This window comes from Zophobas morio, unplaced genomic scaffold (genome assembly GCF_036711695.1).
Source record: "Zophobas morio isolate AGI-343-1 ecotype UQ-CSIRO unplaced genomic scaffold, CSIRO_AGI_Zmor_V1 ptg000005l, whole genome shotgun sequence".
NCBI lineage: Eukaryota > Metazoa > Arthropoda > Insecta > Coleoptera > Tenebrionidae > Zophobas > Zophobas morio.
In genome coordinates this window covers 11,710,404-11,731,173 of record NW_026972110.1, presented here as the reverse complement: position 1 = coordinate 11,731,173, position 20,770 = coordinate 11,710,404, and the positions used below count along the sequence as shown (strand labels likewise).

The 20,770-nt window shown below is 34.2% G+C and overlaps 3 protein-coding genes and 1 long non-coding RNA gene across 5 annotated transcripts; 1 reads left to right on the top strand and 3 right to left on the bottom strand.

Annotated features, from left to right (window-relative positions):
- Positions 1-206: 206 nt before the first annotated feature.
- Positions 207-2,254, bottom strand: LOC135122726 (gastrula zinc finger protein XlCGF57.1-like). The gene is made up of 4 exons (XM_064047112.1): positions 2,048-2,254; positions 1,117-1,993; positions 831-1,046; positions 207-781 (listed from the first exon to the last, which is right to left on the bottom strand). Exons 1-4 carry the CDS (start codon positions 2,186-2,188, stop codon positions 357-359), a joined length of 1,659 nt encoding a protein of 552 aa, XP_063903182.1. The 5' UTR covers positions 2,189-2,254; the 3' UTR covers positions 207-356.
- An 8,649-nt stretch (positions 2,255-10,903) lies between these two features.
- On the bottom strand, positions 10,904-13,870 carry LOC135122725 (zinc finger protein 436-like). Its single transcript, XM_064047111.1, has 2 exons — positions 13,656-13,870; positions 10,904-13,601 (listed from the first exon to the last, which is right to left on the bottom strand). The coding sequence occupies exons 1-2, from the start codon at positions 13,791-13,793 to the stop codon at positions 12,090-12,092; spliced, it is 1,650 nt and encodes a 549-aa protein (XP_063903181.1). The 5' UTR covers positions 13,794-13,870; the 3' UTR covers positions 10,904-12,089.
- Positions 13,871-14,434: 564 nt separating this feature from the next.
- Positions 14,435-16,525, bottom strand: LOC135122723 (zinc finger protein OZF-like). The gene is made up of 4 exons (XM_064047109.1): positions 16,268-16,525; positions 15,673-16,213; positions 15,028-15,471; positions 14,435-14,973 (listed from the first exon to the last, which is right to left on the bottom strand). Exons 1-4 carry the CDS (start codon positions 16,400-16,402, stop codon positions 14,522-14,524), a joined length of 1,572 nt encoding a protein of 523 aa, XP_063903179.1. The 5' UTR covers positions 16,403-16,525; the 3' UTR covers positions 14,435-14,521.
- Positions 16,526-16,680: 155 nt separating this feature from the next.
- Positions 16,681-18,137, top strand: LOC135122724 (uncharacterized). Of its 2 annotated transcripts, XR_010279443.1 has the most exons (3): positions 16,698-17,101; positions 17,154-17,344; positions 17,395-18,137. It is a non-coding gene; the product is annotated as an uncharacterized LOC135122724 (long non-coding RNA). The 2 variants fall into 2 exon arrangements; XR_010279442.1 differs by having other exon boundaries at positions 16,681-17,344.
- Positions 18,138-20,770: the final 2,633 nt, after the last annotated feature.

The window sequence follows — 20,770 nt, the reverse complement described above, 5'->3', positions numbered from 1 at the left end:
AAAAATAGTCTTTAAATCACAATGCCATAAAGCCTATTGGGGTTTAAATCGATAATATCATTTACTAACTAACCGACATGTACTGTCAACAAGAAAATTCCAAACAATTTAAATGCATCAACTCTTTTCATGTTGGAAACCACATTTATTTACACAAAATCAAATTTTCCTTAAAAGCTACTAGGAAATATTAAAACATTCAAACATTCAATTAGGTACTCCTTGGACTTTATTTTGAGCAATATATTTAAAACAAATAACAATAATGCAGCTGTTGTCACTGGCATTGATAATATTTACAACTAATATATTATGTAAAACTCCGTATATTTACAATAAATAAAGTGTAAACAAAATTAATTGGCATTCATTATACTGTTAACATTATAAAACGGCGCATGCAAAACCCCTATGAGAGGCTTTGTATCCAGTATAGGATTCCTGTCAATGTGAGTTTTCTTATGTGTCTTTAAAGCTGAACTTTGTCTAAATGCTTGTCCACAAACGTCACAAATGTAAGGTTTTTCACCAGTATGAATTCGTAAATGTGAAGTTAAATCATTTGACTGTGAAAACGCCTTAGTGCAAAACTTGCAAACATATGGTTTTTCTCCTGTATGGGTCCGTTTATGTCTCGCTAAAATCCCCGACCTTGAAAATTTCATTTTACATACATCACACTCATATGGTTTTTCTCCTGAATGAATTCGTTTATGTTTTGTTAAAGAACTTGAAGTTGTAAAACCATGATTGCATATGGGGCACACAAATGGACGAGCACCTGCAAACACCATTTGGTATAAATCGCTAATATTACTGCTCTTTAACACCTGTATGTTTACGAAGATGAGCTGATAGTTCTCCTTTACTTGCAAAACCATTTCCACATGTACTACAGAGGTGAGCTTTGATGCCACTATGTCTAATGGTGTGTTGGCGAAGATTACCTAATTGGTTGAACCCCTTTCCACATGTAGAACATAGGAAAGGCTTTTCTCCATTGTGTGTGCGCATATGGTCCTTTAAATTTGATATTTGGTTGAAGCCTAAACAATTAAACAAACAGCATAATAATAGATTTTAAGTTGTGTAAAGACAATTTTATAAATGTCTTACCTTTCAAACAGATAGCACAAACATGTGGTTTAATGCCAGAATGTATGTTCATATGGTTGTTAAGTTGTTCAGATCTGACAAACCCTTTATTACAAGTGGAACACACATAAGGTTTATTTTGTGAATGTATCTTCATATGCCTATTGAGGTGAGCCTGTTTACTAAATTTTTTTCCACAAATTTTACAAATTATATCACTTTTGCCTTTATGTTCCTGTACATGTGCATCTAATTCATCCCTTTTTACAAATATCAGGTTGCACTCTGCACAAGGATATAAAGCAGTTTCTGTTTTGACTACCACTGTTTCACCTTCATCATCCTGATCTGCATCATCACTATTATTATCGTATTCAAAAGACTGATCTGCCATTTTCATTGCATGTGCTATTTTATGTCGTAACAACAAATCATTACGAGAGAAGGATTTGTTACAAATATTACACTTATATGCTTTAATTGCTGTGTGTGTTTTAACATGACGGTTTAATGTGGTTTCTTTATTAAATATTTTATGACAATGGGGGCATTTAAATTCTCCACTGTTATTTGGAATCAGCTCAGTAGCTTCTACATCACTATCACTTTTCTCTTGAATATTAAAACCGTCATAGTCATCATCCACATCCTGATGAATTTGCGAATCTTCCGAATTTAATTCTGGCTTAATCACTATGTTAAAAACGTCCACGTTATCGTTATCCTCTACGCAAGGTTTCTCTTCCGCTGTACAAGGTTCTATGGGGGGGCTTTTACCTAATTGATTTCGTAGCGTTTTATCCGATTCTTCACACTTTAATTTATATAAATACAATTTTACGGTATCTTTGGCGCATGTTGAACATATCGTTTCAGGTAGACCGTCTCCAAGTGTTACCTAGAAAATTGTTAAGAATCAAAGTACAATTTAGTTTACAACTTTGTTATTTACCTGGACTGAAGCAAAAGCCATTATCATTTCTGAAAGATGTATTGAAAGCCCCGTTTCTTCGTCTGGCACAAATATTGATTGGAATTCACCCGTTTCCGTCAAACAGGCTCGGCAAAGGTTTCGCGAATTTTCTTCAAACATTGTTGTTTTAATAGGTTAAAATTACAAAAACTTCAATCAATCAACAAAACGCTTCGGAGGCTTTGACATTGGCACCTTTTTACATTATTGCTGAAGTGAGATAGATGGCGCCAGTTTAAATGTCCAAAACGCGCGAAATATTAAATTTAATAATTTCATAATGATAATAACGGCAGAGATTTAAACCCTACATAAGTTTTTTTCAAAAATGAAAGGAGTGAACAAAAAAAAAGCACCAATTCTCGTTGCCGCAATGTAAAGGTATGTATTACGGTTCCATACTACAGTCTCACTTTTCGCCTTTGTTTTTTTAAGACCTTTAAGTAGCTTCAAAATATCTGACAGTTACAAAACTACTTTTTCGTTGCTACACCTACATTTGTACTATAAATATGATTCCATACGTATGTAGCACAGGTATGTAGTATCCAAAATAAAAAAAAAATAGTCCTCAGCAAAATTTATCATTCAATAACATAATCTATATACAGGGTGTCTCAGAAATAAGTACATTAATTTTAATCAGTTATAGAGCGCTTTGAACTCAACAACTTTTCTTAGTAGAGTTTTGTCAAGAACTTTTTAATTATCAAGTTAAAAATTGTTAAAGTTATACCCCAATTAAGGTTACCCGCCCATGGATCCTCAGTCACCCATGGACACTAATAATTATTATAATTAATAATTTATGGTCAAAAACAGTTACTAGGATACGTATTTTCCTAATCTTGTCAATGTGACAAACATTTAGAGAGAAATTGAAAATCCTGCTCCCTAATGGCGTACGGAATTTCATCGGCCCAAACATGGGTGTTGAACACCTTCCCTCGTGTAACCGACCTCATCAGTTGATGGTATAAGAGATACAAAATTTGCTTGTTCGTTTATTTTTCTATTAACCCACTCACAAAAGTTTTGCGTACGTGGTAAGTCTGTTAGTTTCAATAACTGAACTTTCTGGTCCTGAAAGGGGTACATTTGTTCTCTGAGTATCCTCCAAATACTACTCTCCGATAGATCACACTAGACAGTGATACGTGCTAGTGCCCGGTCGAGCTTCGACACTCTTCAAAACAGCCTCTTCAATATTAGCAATTCTATTACTACGTAACTTACCCCGATACTGAGGTGCAGGTTTAAAAAATCCGTACTCTCGAAAATGCTGCAACGTTCTTAAAACTGCGCACATTTGGCAGACGATTTGGAAGGTTTTCTGAAAAAATTCCTTGGGCGCAAGTGCCGCTTCCCCGAGCTTCACCGTACGTTAAAACGATATCGGTGCATTCGAGATTTGAAAACAAAGCCATTTCAACACATTTCGACTATAAATTAGAAATCTGTGCCAAACAAACTTTAAAGAGACAACGTTTAATAAAAACATTGACATAAAAATGACTGTCAGTGTCAAAACGGTTGCTACGGTACCTTCTTCATTGTTGTAGTGTTGCTATTATTTAAGTTATTATTTAAGGTGAACATAGACGGCTCGTCAATATATGGGTGGGAAAATTCGAAATTCGACTTGAGTTTTCGAAAAAATGCTAGATAAAAAAGTTGTTCCGTTTCACGAGTTCTGTTACTGGTTAAAATTAATGTACTTATTTCTGAGACACCCTGTATATAAAAATGGATGTTGGTATATATATATATATCTGTGATCGATAGACTCCGAAATCGTTTGACCGATCACCATGAAATTTGGCACATGTAAGTGGTTTTTCATGGAGAAGGTTTTTGTGGTATCCGCTTTGCTGTAACTAGCCACTAGATGGCGCTACAGCACATCAACTTCTACACCGTTCAACCGATTCTCATAAAAATTGGTACACGTTGGCATTTGACTATGGAGAATATTTTCGCCCTATCCATTTTGCTGTAAGTCGCCACTAGATGGCGCTGCAACACATCAACTTCTGTACCAATCAACCGATCCTCATGAAAATTGATATACGTTGGTATTTGACCATGGAGAATATTTTCGCGTTATCGATTTTGCTGTAACTTGCCACTAGATGGCGCTGCAACACATCAACTTCTGTACCAATCAACCGATCCTCATGAAAATTGATATACGTTGGTATTTGACCATGGAGAATATTTTCGCGTTATCGATTTTGCTGTAACTTGCCACTAGATGGCACTGCAGCACATCAGCCTCTCTGTTAAAGTATTATGAACTTAGAGAATCAGCGGCACCCATATATCGAATACTACTATATTGCTATCAGGCCTCAAAAGAGTCCGAAAACACAACGGCAAAGCAATATATCGGACCTCTTTGTCTCTCTCACGGCTGTAGAATATAAGGTTGGTACACTAAGGGAAATTTGGTGGAATAGAATATGGTGGTCCTAGGAGGCTTAGGCGCGATTACGACCGTATCGCCATCTGTGAAATACTATTACGCACTAACATCTTTATGAATGAAATTTTTCACTACTGCAGTGCCAAATTGACAACTGACAGGCTGCCAAAACTGTCATTCTACTTCTAGTTGATGTATTATGAACTTATTGATAGAAATTACTGTTTAAATTAGTTTAACGAGATCGCCAATTCAGAGAGGAACGTACATTTACATAACAAACCTCGGAAACCGCAGATTTGTTTGATATTTCAAGCACTATTGTTTCATATAAACGTGATGTAAACATTCATTTAAACAAGCATGTGCGGTGACCAGGTAAACACAGATTCTTTCGAAAAACAAGTACTATTTAAGAACTTTTCGGTAACTGATTACATTAGCTACTGCGATTTTGCCGAATACGTTTTTTCAAAAACCTCATACAACACCCCTGATCACGTTCCTAACTTTCAAATCTACAAACATTTCTCACAACATTTGAAGAGTAGGAACGTGATCAGGGCAGGGGTGTCATACGAGAGTTTTGTAAAAACGGTTTCAGAGAAATCGCATAGTGGCTTGTGTAAACAATGATCGAAGACGCTTCCAAAATATTGAACGTTTAACATAAAAAATATTATTAAATGTCAAAGTTGTCATTTATGTCGGTATAATCGTGTCCTTTTGATGTGGCAAAAGTTAATGCCTCTAAATACCGTAAGAGGGACCCATTTGACAACGCGCGTCATGGCCAACTGGTACGGAAAGAAATTATTCCACCTACCGGAACGTGAATGAATGAAAGATACTCAACCTATCTATTCTACAGCCGTGGTCTCTCTATAGTACCAAACAGTACTGCTCATATACTCGTACTTGCTTGATTTTTAGTCGATAACGTGACTAGATGTGTTTTGACATTTCATACGTTCGCTTCTATTTTCTGTACGTGCGCACAGACCCTCGGTACTTTTCTAGACAGAAAACAATATCTTCCGTCTCCCTTTGTCCGTGAACACCGTTTCTATGTTACTTCTGAAGAGTTAGCAAGTATTAGATATATGGCGGCACCAATGACAGCATTGTTTTCGTTGGTATTACAACAAAAATCGTATTGACCGCAAAATAAAATCATTAGTGATGTTCACTGTCTACAATCCTCAGTAATAACAAAGAGTGAATTACTAGAGATTATTGAAAATGCCATCCAAAAAATCAAACTGATTCCGCGCATTCCAATGGTTCCTACTGATTTGCCCTTTACATTCAAACGACTACAGTTTCCTGTGCGTCTTGCTTTCGCGATGGCAATCAACAAAGCCCAAGGGCAGTCTCTGCGCGTTGCCGGATTAAATTTAGGAAATCCATGTTTTTCGCATGGTCAACTGTATGTTGCTTGCTCCAGAGTAGGAATTCCAAAAACTCTGTACGTCTATACACCAAATCGAAAAACCAAAAATATTGTTTACCCACTAGCGTTACGATAGATGTTAGTATTGATTAAAATGTGTTCAAGTTGTTTCAGTTATAGTGGACCAAAAGCTATAAGGTTATATGGCCATCATAAAATTATCCCATTGTGTCGAAGTTAAGTTGTTTACAATAGAAAAGGTTTTAGGATCGTAAATAACGTGTCCAATGGAGCTCGACCGGCTGTTGTGGTTTCGTTCAGGGACGGCTTTCACTAAATATGTAAATCCACCACTCCATTATTTCTTTACTACCTGCAGCCGCTGAGGGTTCCGAAATCACCACTCGCTTTGAAAGCCGGCCCTGTTAAATATGAGCAAGAAATGTTGAGAAGACGATTTATTGCCAACCGGGTAAGCTTAGTGCGAACCACACAAAGGGGGTACTTATTTGCGGTCAACTACTTTTATAATGGTCATATAACCTTATACCTTTTGGACTAGCATATATAGCGCATACAATAGTCAAAAATTTTGTTCATTCACGTGAATTACTAATACAAAAATGTGTACATTGTGTATACTAATGAAAATAAATGGAATAGCATCAATATGAGTTATCTTATTATTCAGTTTTCTACAACGCATTCTGCGCTCCAGACCATACATTTATATCCACATATATACAAAGTAAATATATACACAAGCAGGACAACGTCTGCCGGGTTCCGCTAGTTATTGTATAAATTATAATACAGTTGGACTGATAATCAAATTTTAACATTTTCACTTGACTACAAACATATTTCCGTTAAGTTCTTAAAACATAGATAAATACCGTGCGTTCGAAAATAAAATAAATTACTTGTTAGCATTATCTGTTAAGCATTCTTTTTAACATTGTTTCGGATTTTTCGATTTTTTTTTACCAGAGCAGATGATATAATGTCATTTGTACTGTAGTACCACCACCTATACAACTGATCTCCTGGTCAACTCTAACTCATTTAATTTTTAATAGCATAGTATGTATTTTTATATACGACGTTTCACCCATAATAAGAATTATTACATTCGCTTTATAAAATAAACTACTGAAATTCATAAAACCTGTATGTTAAGTACTTAATTTAATATGGAATATTGATTTTTTCAATTTTGAATTAAATTCTGATTGCCTTATTTTGCAGGATTTAAAAATATTTTATCTCAAATTATCTTAAAAAGTACGGAGTTTCTAGAAAATATTCCTACATTCAGCACTCGTTGGAAAAATGCTTTTTTTAATTAAAAAATTTTGCAGCTTGTTAGAAATAATACAATTTTATTTTTACCTTCAAATACAATACAATAACCGTGAATAAGTCACAAAAATTGTTAAAAGTGGTATGTATCGCACTATAAACACAACCTATAAACCATTCACAGAGGTATTGCGATGCAGACATTTTGTATTTGAAAATGCGTATTTTTTTAGAACATAATCTTGAATTTTAAAATGAATTTAACAAAATATGTAACTATATGTTGTGGTGACCGAATTTAAATCAAAATTTTCGCGCTGAAATTAATTAACGGCGGCGCGAAATCACATTTGAATAATCTAAATTTGAAAGAGAAAAAAATTCAATCATGGGCAACCAAATATGCACGTAGCGCTAGGGGATTTTAATTAGAGGGTTGATAGAGACAGAGGGCGGCATAGCGTAGAGTCAGTCTGAATGTGTTTTTGTGAATGTAAACACGTGGTAAGAGCTAGTTTAAATTAGTTGGTTTGGTAGTTAATAAAAGGGAGGAAGCCTTCGTTTAACTACAATCAATCGTAATTTCTATAACGACCCAGTTTTCCCCAAATCGCGGGGCTAATTCTTGTTAACTTTGCAATTTTTCACCTCATACAATATCTCTCTAATCTCACAGTTTTAACCTCAGTTTTTCCTTTATTGTATAATATTAATTGAACGTAAATCTCATTCACTGCAATTTTAACCGCACATAATATTTTTATTTACACAAGTTTATTTCACACCAGGTCTTTTGTTTCATAAATCTTTGCTAAGTTTTGTTTTATAAATATTTTGTTGATGAATGTTTCCACCGTATAAATTATCTGATGTCCAATTTTAATCTCATATAAGAATTATTTGTTGTTTAAAATTTCACAAGATTGTATGGCGAATTTAAAGGTTGTTTATTGCTCGTTGAAACTTTAACACTTATTCAGTTGTTGTTAATATCAGAGTTATAAGAGATTGAGCCTAGTTTCGAACGGCATGTTCGTCCTAGAGACGTGTAACGTGCTGTTTGGGTAGGCTTTGTGATAGATAGAATCACCGTCGAGGGGGGAGAACAACCCTGACCGGTAGCCCCAAACTCCGCCTGTGCTAGAACTCCTCAGGGGTACTTTTGTTGTGCTCCTGTTATCTGCGTAACTTTAAAATCTGACGCCACACGCCCGTAATAACTTGTGTATTTGCATCCAGTTACTTTAATTCAGATTTAGCTTTGTTTTTATTAAATTTGTGATATTCAAATATTTGCATTGATTCCAAACACATGTATAGGATTTTGTGTTTGTTCGTTTTTCATATGTGTATGTCTGTCAATTCGCGATTGTCTTTTCTTTCATATTTTTAAGGTGTTTGAAATGTAATATATCTCTGAATATAGCCCTAGGGGGTTTTTGGAGATGAGGAACGATGGCGACTTGGCCCTGCTGGGCCGCCAGAAGGGCACGTCCGAGTCACTTTCGAACTTCGCGTCTTTTCTTCCTAAGGAAGGGTCCCTTTTTAACCCCTCCTCATGCACCGTAGTATCCCTCTTTTTCTATAAGACCCTGTGGTGTCCCGATTTGAAAAATAAAAAAAAAAAATCTCAGTAACGTTTTATAATAATAACAAAAAAATCCCCTTAGGTTGGTTATTCTAGAGAGTTCTGTAAGACACTCACTTCCTGTTTTTCGCACGTCACTTCCTGTTTTGCTATTATGGGGGTTAACACGAGTCAAATAAAATTGGTACGTCTCAATTTTTGTTTATAACTTTACATAAGGGCAATTGTTTAAATAAAAAATTGGCCCAAAGTTACATCGACAGAACTTCCCTCGCCCTTGAAGTACAGTCCAAAGAATTCCGCTTCTTTGAAAAATTATTTAAAAAAAATGTTTTCTGATAACCTTTATACATATAGTAAAAACCACTGGTGGAAATGACAAATTCCAAGGAGGTTTGAAAAATATTTCAGAGCAAATAACCAATGGAAAAGGGTGTATTATTATCAGTGTACATGCCTAACTTAGATTTTTTATGATTATACATCGAAAGAATGTCACTTAGAAATTTGTTTAATTTGAATGAGTTGCCTCCTCAAAATAGAAGACTGAAATTATTAATTAAGCCACAATGGAACAACATGTTTTGAATATGATTATTATTATTCTTATTTGTCCATAATTAAATAAAGACGTGGGTATTCTCACATTTTCTAAAAAACGAGGTTCTTAATTTGACCAGTTTATAAGTATAATCCGACAAATCCAGCTCTTTAAAAACATTGTAAAATTTGATTTTATAATTTTCGTTTTGTAATAACCACTGTAAAGTAAAAATCAGAGGCATAAATAACCCCCCTTGTCCTTCAGCACTAGGTAATGGCAATCTCTCAAGTGTTTATTTATGATTATACATCGAAACAATGTCACGTAGAATTACCTAGTTTAATTTGAACGAGTTTGTCTCAAAGCAGAGGACTAAAATTATTAATTAAACCACAATCGAACAAAATGTTATGAATATTATAACTCTTATTTTATCATTATTATATAAAGACGTGCGTATTCTTCACATTCGAAAAAATGGGGTGACTCGTTCTTAATTTGACCAATAAAAGATTTGTGATGACGTCATCAACATGGATAATACTAGTTGTGGCGGCACAATAACACGTTGGTAAGTGGAGAAAATAAGCTCATCCGTAGTCTAGTGGTAAGGGCACCCGCCCGGCAAGCGGTAAACGTGTGGTTCGATTTCCACCGGAGAAGCAACATTTTTCTTTGCTTACCTACACTAGTCACAGCACAAAAGAAAAGTAGTCACAGTGTATTACCAGTGAAAGAAAAAAAAAAGTAAAGGGCCAAGTTCGGCATGAAACCCACAACGCCTATTGTCCGGAGACTCTTTCCCTGTGTTGGTAAAATTATTATACCTTGCAGATGTTTTTGCGAAAATTTGAACGTTGAACGAAAAAATTGAAAGCAGATTCGTACACTACAAGCGTAGGAGTATATTTTTGTATAATATTCAAATCATCTTAAAATATGGTTCATTGAAATGACGTCATCAAATTGTTGGTGGGGATGGTTAGCAAAATTTTGGTTAGCCTTTAAACATCTAAACTATGTAATTGTACATGATATTTCCACCAAACAGACAGACGGAAACGGGAGACTAGATTTTTAGGAGTTATGAAACGTCGAGAAAATATAAAAGTGGCTATTCGTTCTATGGACTCGATTACTATTTATATAATAATCATATTCAAATAGCTTAGCTTACGCTCGGGAAATAAAATGAAACGTATTCGACGCCATTATCCTCTCAACGAGTGTAATTAGTGTAAAACCAGTTAATTAGCGTTTTTCTAATTTGAAATGTTTACCTTCAGGTTTTTAAATGTTCTTGGTTCTAATACAATTCAACTACTTTTATTTGGAGACACTTCTCCAATCTTGGGATCCAAGGCCAAATTTCGAATTTTTCGCAGGTTTTATCGGTTTGTGCACGTTTCATTATGGCGGGATGTTGGGTTATCATAAGTCAAAACATTATTGTAGCAGATTGTAGTAGAGTTTTTAAAAACATCTCTTAGAACTGAATGAATGAATTTATTTTTCAATATTTCTAGTAAACATCAGATAAAAACAACACTTCAGGTGAAATATTTATTATCAGTTATCAGCCATTTCAACTTCTTAGTAGTTTTAAAAAGAACACATACATCGAAATTGTCAACTAGAGCTTTTCCTTCCACAGTAACAGAATTGCTTTCGAATTTAATAACCACTGAGTTATAAAAATTCTAAAATACAATAATAAAATAATATTAATTACCTAAATTACAAAATTTTGCATTTTTTTTATATTAAAATTTCATAACGACCACATACGCTTTACACCTTTTACTTAGATAGGATTAACCAGCATTTTTTTTTTAATGACAACAAGTTTTGAGAGAGAGAGATAGAGGGGCGAGGTAAACAGATAAATTTTGATTTGAAACTTAAAATGTTTGCACATATTCGGTTTTGCAATTCCTAAGCTAAAATGTAAAATGTTGGTATTCAAGGTAAAAAATAAAGGCGAATTAATAAACCACAGGTATATACTCATTTATCAATAATAAATGCGATTTACTCTGGAACATTTTTAGATGACGTCATCAAATTATTGGTGGGGGTGATCATACAAATTTTGATTAACGTTTTACTCTTCACTGGTTTTACCATCTAAACGATATTTCTAAAATAATATAAAATTTTACAAAAATCAGTCCAGTAAAATCACCAACAGGGGACAGACAGATGGAAACGGAGACATACTTATTCACACTCGACAGGTTATAAAACATCGAGAAAACATGAAATTATCCCTCCAGCATTTGACAACTAAAATTTAAGACACAAAAATTTGATTCAAAGCTTCACATTTAAGTAATTTGAGTTGCAATGTCAATAGTTGAAAAAAAATGTAATTTTAAGCGTTTGAGTTTATACCTGCATGGTCAGTTAATACTGATGACTAGTCTTATTTAAACATTTTCCAAACGTGATCTAGCTATAACCACACTGAAATTGCGGTGTTTAACATAAGATTCATAAAACAGAAATGTGGAACTAAGCGCTAAAATTTATTTATATTTTATAACTAATAACTCTGTACACAGCACAGAATTAAACTACATAATTTTCACCACATTTACCATTAACACCAGGTATTTAATGATGGCACGTTATTATTACAATTCATTAACAGTAAGTTGTGTATAAACATAGAAACTTTATCTATTACCAACTCCCATTCTTCACTACAAGATGTGTGCATTCTTTCTTATATACAATCTAACCTACACAAACGTCACAATAAACAACTTAATATTCCAAGAATATTTGATTAACACCATTGTCTGACTGCACTTCTTCAACTTGCACATAGTGGGTACTTTTCTTTCCTGTCAAATGTTTATTTAATAAAGTATCAGTACTAAAACTCTTAAAACAAACAGAGCAAGAATAGGGCCTCTCATGAGTTTTCATATGCTTACTTAGTCTACATGGATGATAAAACCTCATTTCACAAACTTTGCACATGTATGGTTTATCATCATCAGTAGCGTTTCCCATATGATTCCTCTCATGATACTTTAAATCATTGGAATTAGAGTAGGCCTTTGGACACGTTTTGCAACGATATGGTTTATAACCAGTATGGACCCACATATGTCTGTTTAGTCTGGTGGAACTTACAAAACCTTTCCCACATTCATTACAAAGATATGGTCGCTCATTTGTGTGGTAAGTACGTATATGCAGCTGTAAATTATCTGACTGGCTAAACGTTTTACCACAATAATTACAACAGTATGGCAAGCTTTCAGAATGCAAGACTTTGTGCCGCTCTAAATTGGAAGATATTTTAAAACCTTTTCCACAGGTGTCACATTTATAAGGTTTGTGAGATTGGTGTGTTCTCATGTGTCCTACCACTCCTGCCCATCGAATAAAACCTTTATTACATATTTGACATTTGAAGGGTCTTTCTCCTGTATGAGTGCGCATGTGCACCCTGAAAGTACTTGGATTTGGATAGCGCTTCCCACAAATTTTACAACCATAATCCTTCACAACCATGTGACCTTTTAAATGGCCAATCAGACGTTTCCTTTCTTTGAATTCTTTACGGCAAATGTTGCATTTCAACGCATTCTCTTTACAATTATTCAACTTGTGGTCTTTTAAAGATGACAATGAGTTAAATTCTTGATTACATGTAGGGCAGCACAGATTAATTTCTATTGGATTTTCTATCACGTTCGTTAATGCTTTATCCGGTATGATTAGCGGTTTTATGGGTACTAACGGAGGCGGTTCTTCTGGTAAATCTCTTACAATTGTGCTTCCATTATTGTCACTTTTTTTTGTAGGCTCAAGAGGTACCAATGGTGGGGGGCCATCAGTGAAATTTTGGGTGTTACGAGAATCAAAACTGCATTCCTCAGGGATTTCGATTTTAACTGCGTCTAATGAAATTTCACTGGCTTCAGAGTTATTGTCTTTATCGTCTTTAAGAATATCGTCGATTATTTTGTTTGCTTTAACTTTGCTTTTTCTCATTAAACGTGGACTTTGTTTAACTTGCCTCTTACTCAGAGGTATATCTTCTTCACTTACATTACTTTCCAGTTCATCATTATTCGATTGCTCAATTTGTGCTTCACTAATTGCTATATCTAAAATATCCTTCTGTTTAATTTCACTTTGTTGAACATAGGCTCTTAAGATGCGATCACTTCTCTCCATTTTTTTCTTAAACGTGTAAAATTTTGCGATTAAATGAAAGCAAGTGATACAAACGTAGGGAGAAAGGTCATCCTTTTCAGAAACCTAAAGTTTTGAATGTTAGAAGCGAAAAATGATTTGTTGATAGTGGTTATTTACCTGTACAGCTGCACAGTTTTCCATCATTCTTGGTAACTTCGTCGAAAATATTTCTCTTAAATGACCACGTTCACTCAAACATGTTCTACAAACTTTATTCAAGTTAATTTTCCGCATTCTCATTTTGATTTTCGACATTTGTGGTATCGATGTACTTGTTAAGCCTTTTTTAATAGACACTTGTTTTCGTTTGATTGTTTACACGGCATAGTCCAAAAGGGTCACGTGACCATCGAAGAACTGTCAAAACAGTGGCGTACTTGCTGAAATATTACAAAGGAATTAAGAATTCAAGTGTTCTTTGAAATTCGTTACAAAACCTGCGAATTCTGATACCAATTCTATAACTTGGAATAAAAAATCAATTACAATTCAGAAGGGCTAACTGTTATATAGATCACACAATTCTCACTCATAATTGTTGGTAAATTCCCACAGTTGAATTGAAAGGTTACGATCTTTCACGGCTTGGATCAATCATGAAACATGGAGGTAGAAATATAAGTATATTTATTCGTCCATGAAGTTAATAATGCATAACAATTATCAGTTATGACTACTAGCTTGCGAGTAACATGATAGAAAAAAAGTTGTCTAGTAGGCCATGAAATTTATTTTTAAATTGATGTTGTAATTGCGGCTATTTGATAATTAATTGACCGTCGCTATCAAACTACACAAGGAACGTGTTGTTGCTAACATAATTTTTTACAATAAATAATGTTTGCTGATGTCAACTTAGTTTACGCACGTCAGATTATTAAAGTAAACGAAGGATATGGTTGTTCTGACCTTTTTAAAAGGCTTTTTTTATTAAAATAATAACTTACATGGGTATTTTATTACTGTAATACCTTCAAAGTATATTAAAGATTGTGAAGAAGAGGTGTAGGAGCCGGCAAAATCACTGTAAACTGTGTTTTTCCGTCAGTGCTCTTTACTTCAATGTCTTGAACACTGTTACCCATAAACTCTTGAGCGACGATTTCGGTCCCCAAATTCACAATCTCATTTTTATACAAAACGCAATTCTCAGTATCGTACGCTTTTTCTATAATTATTTCGTTTGTACTTAGAGGTTCTTTGTGTTTTTCAACTTTTCTTCTTTTTCGATTCGTCTGATGAGTATTTCGATGCGTTCTTAAAGTACTGCTCTGATTAAAGGTCTTTCCACAAATGTCACAGACATAAGGGCGCTCGCCAGTATGTATTCGTTCGTGTTTTACCAACATAGTTTTAGTAGTGAAGGCTTTGGAGCAGCGTGAACAAACGAATGGTTTTTCTCCAGTGTGAGATCTAATATGAATAGTCAGTTGACCTAAAAGAATTAAAGGTTCAAATTAATCACACTCAACTTCAAAAAATGACATACCTGTAGTAGACATGCGTTTGCCACATATTGTACATAGAACGGGTTTATCACCAGTATGTGTCCTCTGATGACTCTTCAAATCTGTTGATTGTCTAAACGCAACTCCACAAATGTGGCAAACATAGGGTCTTTCATTTGTGTGTTTTCTCATATGCACCTTTAAAACACTCTGAGACATAAAACTTCCGTTACAAACTTTACATATAAAAGGTTTATAACCTGTATGTACTCTTTGGTGATAGTGTAACGCACCACTTTGACGAAAACCTTTTCCGCATATTGAACACAAGTGTGGTTTCTCTCCAGTGTGATTTTTCATGTGCTCTGCCAAAAAACTGGGATAAGCAAACTCTTTAAAGCAAATCTGACAGGCGTGCTTCTTTTTTACGTAATTCTTATCATGAATTTTCATATGACGTCTCAGACTTTCAGCAGTAAGGCACCCTATAACAAAATGTTAAACTTTTATTATTTATTTTTTGGTTAGGTTGGCAATATGACTAAAATTTTACGATGACAAATCTGACATTTGTTAGACGCGTTCATTTCAAAATTGACAGCTGTCAACTGACATTGCTACCAATAATTCAGAATTGCCAACACAAGTTACAAAGAACGCACTACATATTTTTTGTAGTTACTTACCTTTAGTACAAAATTTACAAGGATAAGGCTTTTCGTCTGTGTGTTTGTACTCATGCTGCTTCAATAAATACTCATACATGAATTGTTTATTGCAACTTCCACAGCTGAACTTCTTGTCTTCATTTTTAATATGCGATCTGAGATGCACATTTAAATGTAACTTCTTTGGAAAAGTCTGTGAACACTCATGACACTTGAAAGGGTTATTGTCATTGTGAATTTTCCTGTGTTTTGTAAATTTTGCTTTGTTATTGAACGACACATGACATATGCTACATGTGTACTTCACACATTTCGATGTACTAATGCTTTGTTCATCATGCTCATCAGCATTCTCTTCACATTTTAAAGAATCCACATGGTCACCTTCATTTGAATCACAGTTTGTTTCTAGGATTACGCTTTCTTCACATTCATCTTTGGCAACATTTCGTAGTATTGTATCAGAAGTGACACAGGTTTGAATTAAATCGTGTGCTGTACACAACTTTTGGAAACAATCTGTACATAAAGAATCAGTTAATCCATCCGTTTCAATTATCTGCAAGAATTATAGTTTTTAATTTAAGAAAACTAGTGTTTACGTCGACATAACCTCCAAATTCGTAATTTGACGTAAAAAGTCTACAATGAAAGTGTCGCTGTTGTGTATTTTTGTATCAAACAAATTTATATTTTCACTCACTTCTTTGATACATACTCGACATAATTTTCTCAGTTTTTTCTCCATGATATAAAAAAGTTTAGTGTTGTAGACATAGTCTGTAACTATTTACAGGCAAATTAAATATTTCTGTACACCACATAATTCGCACAGCTTTATGTGACACCATTTCATTGAGCAGAGGCGTAGATGTACGAGGTGTGAACGATAAAATATACTTGAGTTGCACATACTTCGTTCAATCGTATACGCTGACATTTGTAATTTTTGAATTCGTTTTGAAATATAAAACTGTTATTGACCAACAAATCAGAAAGTTGTGAATAATTAATAAAGCTCGGAATTGTATGCAGAAAAAAACGTGTATTAAAATATGCGCATATACAGTCGTCGGCATTTCGATTTAACCACTCCCTAGTGTAAGTTTTCAAAATTTCGCTGGTGTAAACGGCTTTCCGTACCTTTTTAGAGAGAAAATGGCCGACGATTAATGACATTAGTTACTTTTTTTTGACATTTGTTTGATCGCCGTCTTACAAGGTTCTGTGCTTACAAGGCGACGGCTTATTAATTAAGGGGCTCTTTTATGTGGGTTAGAGCTTAGGGTACGCATTTTCAGTGCACATACACCGCCATTATCAAACTGTGGAATCGAAAGTGCAGTATAAATCTGCACTGCCACAATTGATGGTATAAGCAGTTAACAGTTTACCATCTCGTTAACAAAAGGTGGACATCAATAAAATGGGCAAGTGCGACCCAAAGGTATAGTGAAAATTGGAACTTTTATTTGTATTTTTACCTATCTATGTACAAGGATGGTGCACGAAGAATCACCACATGAGTGGCAGTTTGTAATTTGTATTAATATTTCCATCAGTCTTATTTGTGCTGCCATGGACGATACTGACTTATGGCTTGGTTCTTCTGAATCACAGAACTCTGGTGCTTGTACTAATAATGCGTCATTAGAAGATTTACACATTTTAATGAAATATTACCAGAACTGTTGAGTATTTTGAGCCCACTGTATACAAATAAATATGAGAAAATTGTAGGTTATAATTTATAAGAAACTACATGAAGTATTTAAAGAGATAAAGCGTGAAGCAAAAGGAAGTGATGTAAAGAAGCAGATCAATTCACCAAGGTTGAATAACAGGAGGGAATTAAATAAAATGAAATGTTCTAAATGTGATAGAAAGACAATTCTCAATGAACATAATTTATAGGAACGTAAACAGTAGTCTCAACTGTTACAAATCAGTGTATTGTCAAAAACTTTAACAATGGAATAAAACAGGAACAACTAACTAACTCATTAATACAATAACTGTTAAAAGGTGTGACATTTATTTACTTAGCAAGGTAAATTAATCACCTATTACCTCTACAATAATTGTTTCTATATCATTCTCTGCATTCATCCATTCACACTTCAAACCAAATTTACCCCCTGCATGAAGTATGGTAAACCTCCTACCCTCATTCATTACTATTTTCGCAGGCATGCCTCTCTGATCACTCTCATGCACCCATCTTCTTACTGGTACACCATGCTGACCACGTCTCGTCTAAATAAACAAATGTCACATCTTCTTCCATTAACTGTATGTAACGCCTTAAAAATTTAATTTTTAATCCCTGTAAGCGGGGCGACTCAATTATAATTTTCCTGTTTTCAACTTTTTTTAAATTGTAACCCATGGATTTAATAACCCTTCGTAGAGTCCGGATACTTGCGTTGTAATTAAGATTTTCTGTGGCAAAATTAAATAAATCCTGAATTGTAAAAAACTCATTCTGACGAGTTTTTTTCAAATATTTGAAAGTTTAGGTCTTCTTTGAATTCAAAATCCGTAAACCATTTTGACTTCTTTCGTGGGGAAGGTCTAGGATCTTCGGGAAGTTGTCCGGATTTGTGTTGGAGTAAAAGCGTTCTTATTTGACTTCTTGAACACTGCAGGAAAATGAGCTGGTTAATGATAGGATAAAAGGATGTTACTGAGTCACTGGTTGGTGTGAAAAATGGACAACGTGAACTGTGTGGTGGACAAGTAACGTTGGAAATGTTATAGTTACTGGTTACTACCAAGATTTCGTACTGAAAAAATATTCGCTAGTCGTAACTCGTGTTCACGCTGGGAAGATGAAGGATATGCCCATTGAAACTCTTCGTAACATTTTACAATAGCAGCTTTTATTTGTTTTTTGAACAAAGTTCGCGTTCTTGGCTTCATAATAATTATTTTCAAATTGAAACGCTCTCTTTTTGAATTTGAAGCACGCTGCGCTAGTTCGAAGTTCTTTGAGTCGTTTACGAGTCGTTTGACGTTATTGTCGGTTACAAACGTCAAAGCGCTGCCAATCCGAGGGGCTTAAAATTACCATGGCAATAATACCAACCTGACGTTTTAACAAGTGGTTTTATCCATTTGCCGACGACTATATGTTTTACTTTTTTTACACATTAATATTTTATATCTATAATTTCTTACAACCCCTATAAATTAAATAGATTAGTAATTATAACACGGGTGTACAAGCAAGCCTTTAAAACACGACGGGTTTAAGAGCACGATGCATTAGCGGAGTGCTTTTAAAGAATTTCAGTAATACGCCTAATTAGGGGTGCCCATAAATGAAGTCTTGGAAAAACCCGTCCGCATTACTAGAAAAAGTTGGTACTTATTTACCTGTATACAGCCAATAAACAACTATATTAAAATTATATTATAATTACGATTTTTCACCAATTACCAGGAAAAATACTAAAATATGCATAAAAATGCACTTAACATTAACATGCATTTTGCATATTATTGTAAATCTTGAAACAGTAGGTGGCGACAGTGAAAGAAGTTATTACAGTTTTTATCTTACCTTCTTCGGGCATTTTATTTTACCACCTAAGAAAGATTGTATTTACAACAAAAAAAATATTTAGGGAAGAAATAAATTGCACTACCCCTCAGCTAAAAAATCTGCTGTTTTATTTACACAAAACTATCACAAAAGTGTTAACAAATAATAAAGGTAATTAATTGAGTACATACACAGATTCCAGAACTAATTTAAAGCCATCAGTTGGCATAATCCGCATTATAAATAACATTTTCTTGTATAAAGGAAAAAAAGAGACTATAGCCATGTATTCGAACGTTCAGTTGGCTCTGCCAACTTAATAAATTATTAAATTAAATTACTAAAAACTTACCGTCGCGTCATGGTCTTTGAAACTTAAACTAAATTTCATAATTATTAAAATGGAACAACCAAATTGATAGAACACAATATAACTGGGTTTCTGTTAACAACCCCTAGTTTGACAACCGTAAAGAAGTTACCTATTTTTTAACAACTATTTACAAAAATATAATTTTAAATTTAACAATGGAATTTGTACTTATCTAACATACATTTTGGTAACTTAATAGGATGAGATTACGAAATAATTTGTAATTAAAAACAAGTTTATGAAAAAAAGACTTAGAACTGAGTGAAAACATGTATGGAATGACTTATCGCCATACACACACTTACGGAAAACAAGACAAAAGTGGTACTTTATTCGTACTATTATTATTTAAACTTATTATAAAGTAATAAAACATTACAAGTATCATACAACTTTGTTGATCACAATTTCAAACGACTTTTATTAATTGAATAATGTACTAGGCCAGTTTGTAGACATAAGATTGTTGGCTACATGATGTATATTAATTCAAATGAAAGTGTCTTTATTGTATAGAACAATTTTGGCGGTTGGTAAGGTTGTGGCGCAAATATTAGAATATGAATTGATCTTTGTTATTTCTTGCCCACTCTTTTGACAACAAAGGAAATGTGGTAGAATAAAGTGTAGTCACTGAACTAAGTGAACGTGGTCGATATCAACATTTATACTTAACAACTTATTAAAATTCATAATATATCAAATCACGTTCTTTTCCTTACAAGTATTTCACCCATGAAATCAATTTGACACACTCAACATTTTAAATAAACATACACACCTTAAAATAAAGCTTAAATCCCACAATTCACAAACCCTTAAAAACTCACAATTCTTATACTATGTCAGATTATGCCTGGCTTTCATATGTAGTTTGAGATGATATTTCCTAGAAAGAACAGCATGGCAGATTGGACATCGTGTGTTACCGGCATGGACCGGTTTATGTTGCTGCAAACTATATGGATGGGAGAAGACCTTGTCGCAGATATTACACTTTACAGTACTAATCGGCCAAGGGTTCTTGGGAAATTTTCCTTCCGCTGTAACAACACAAACAAATATTTCACTCTACTAAACCCACTTCCGGCACATTTCTAGTTCTAAAGGTTATGACGAGCTCTCATATGCATTTTCAAGTTATATTTTCGCGACAGCACTGCATGACAGATCGGACACCTGGTGTTCCCCGAATG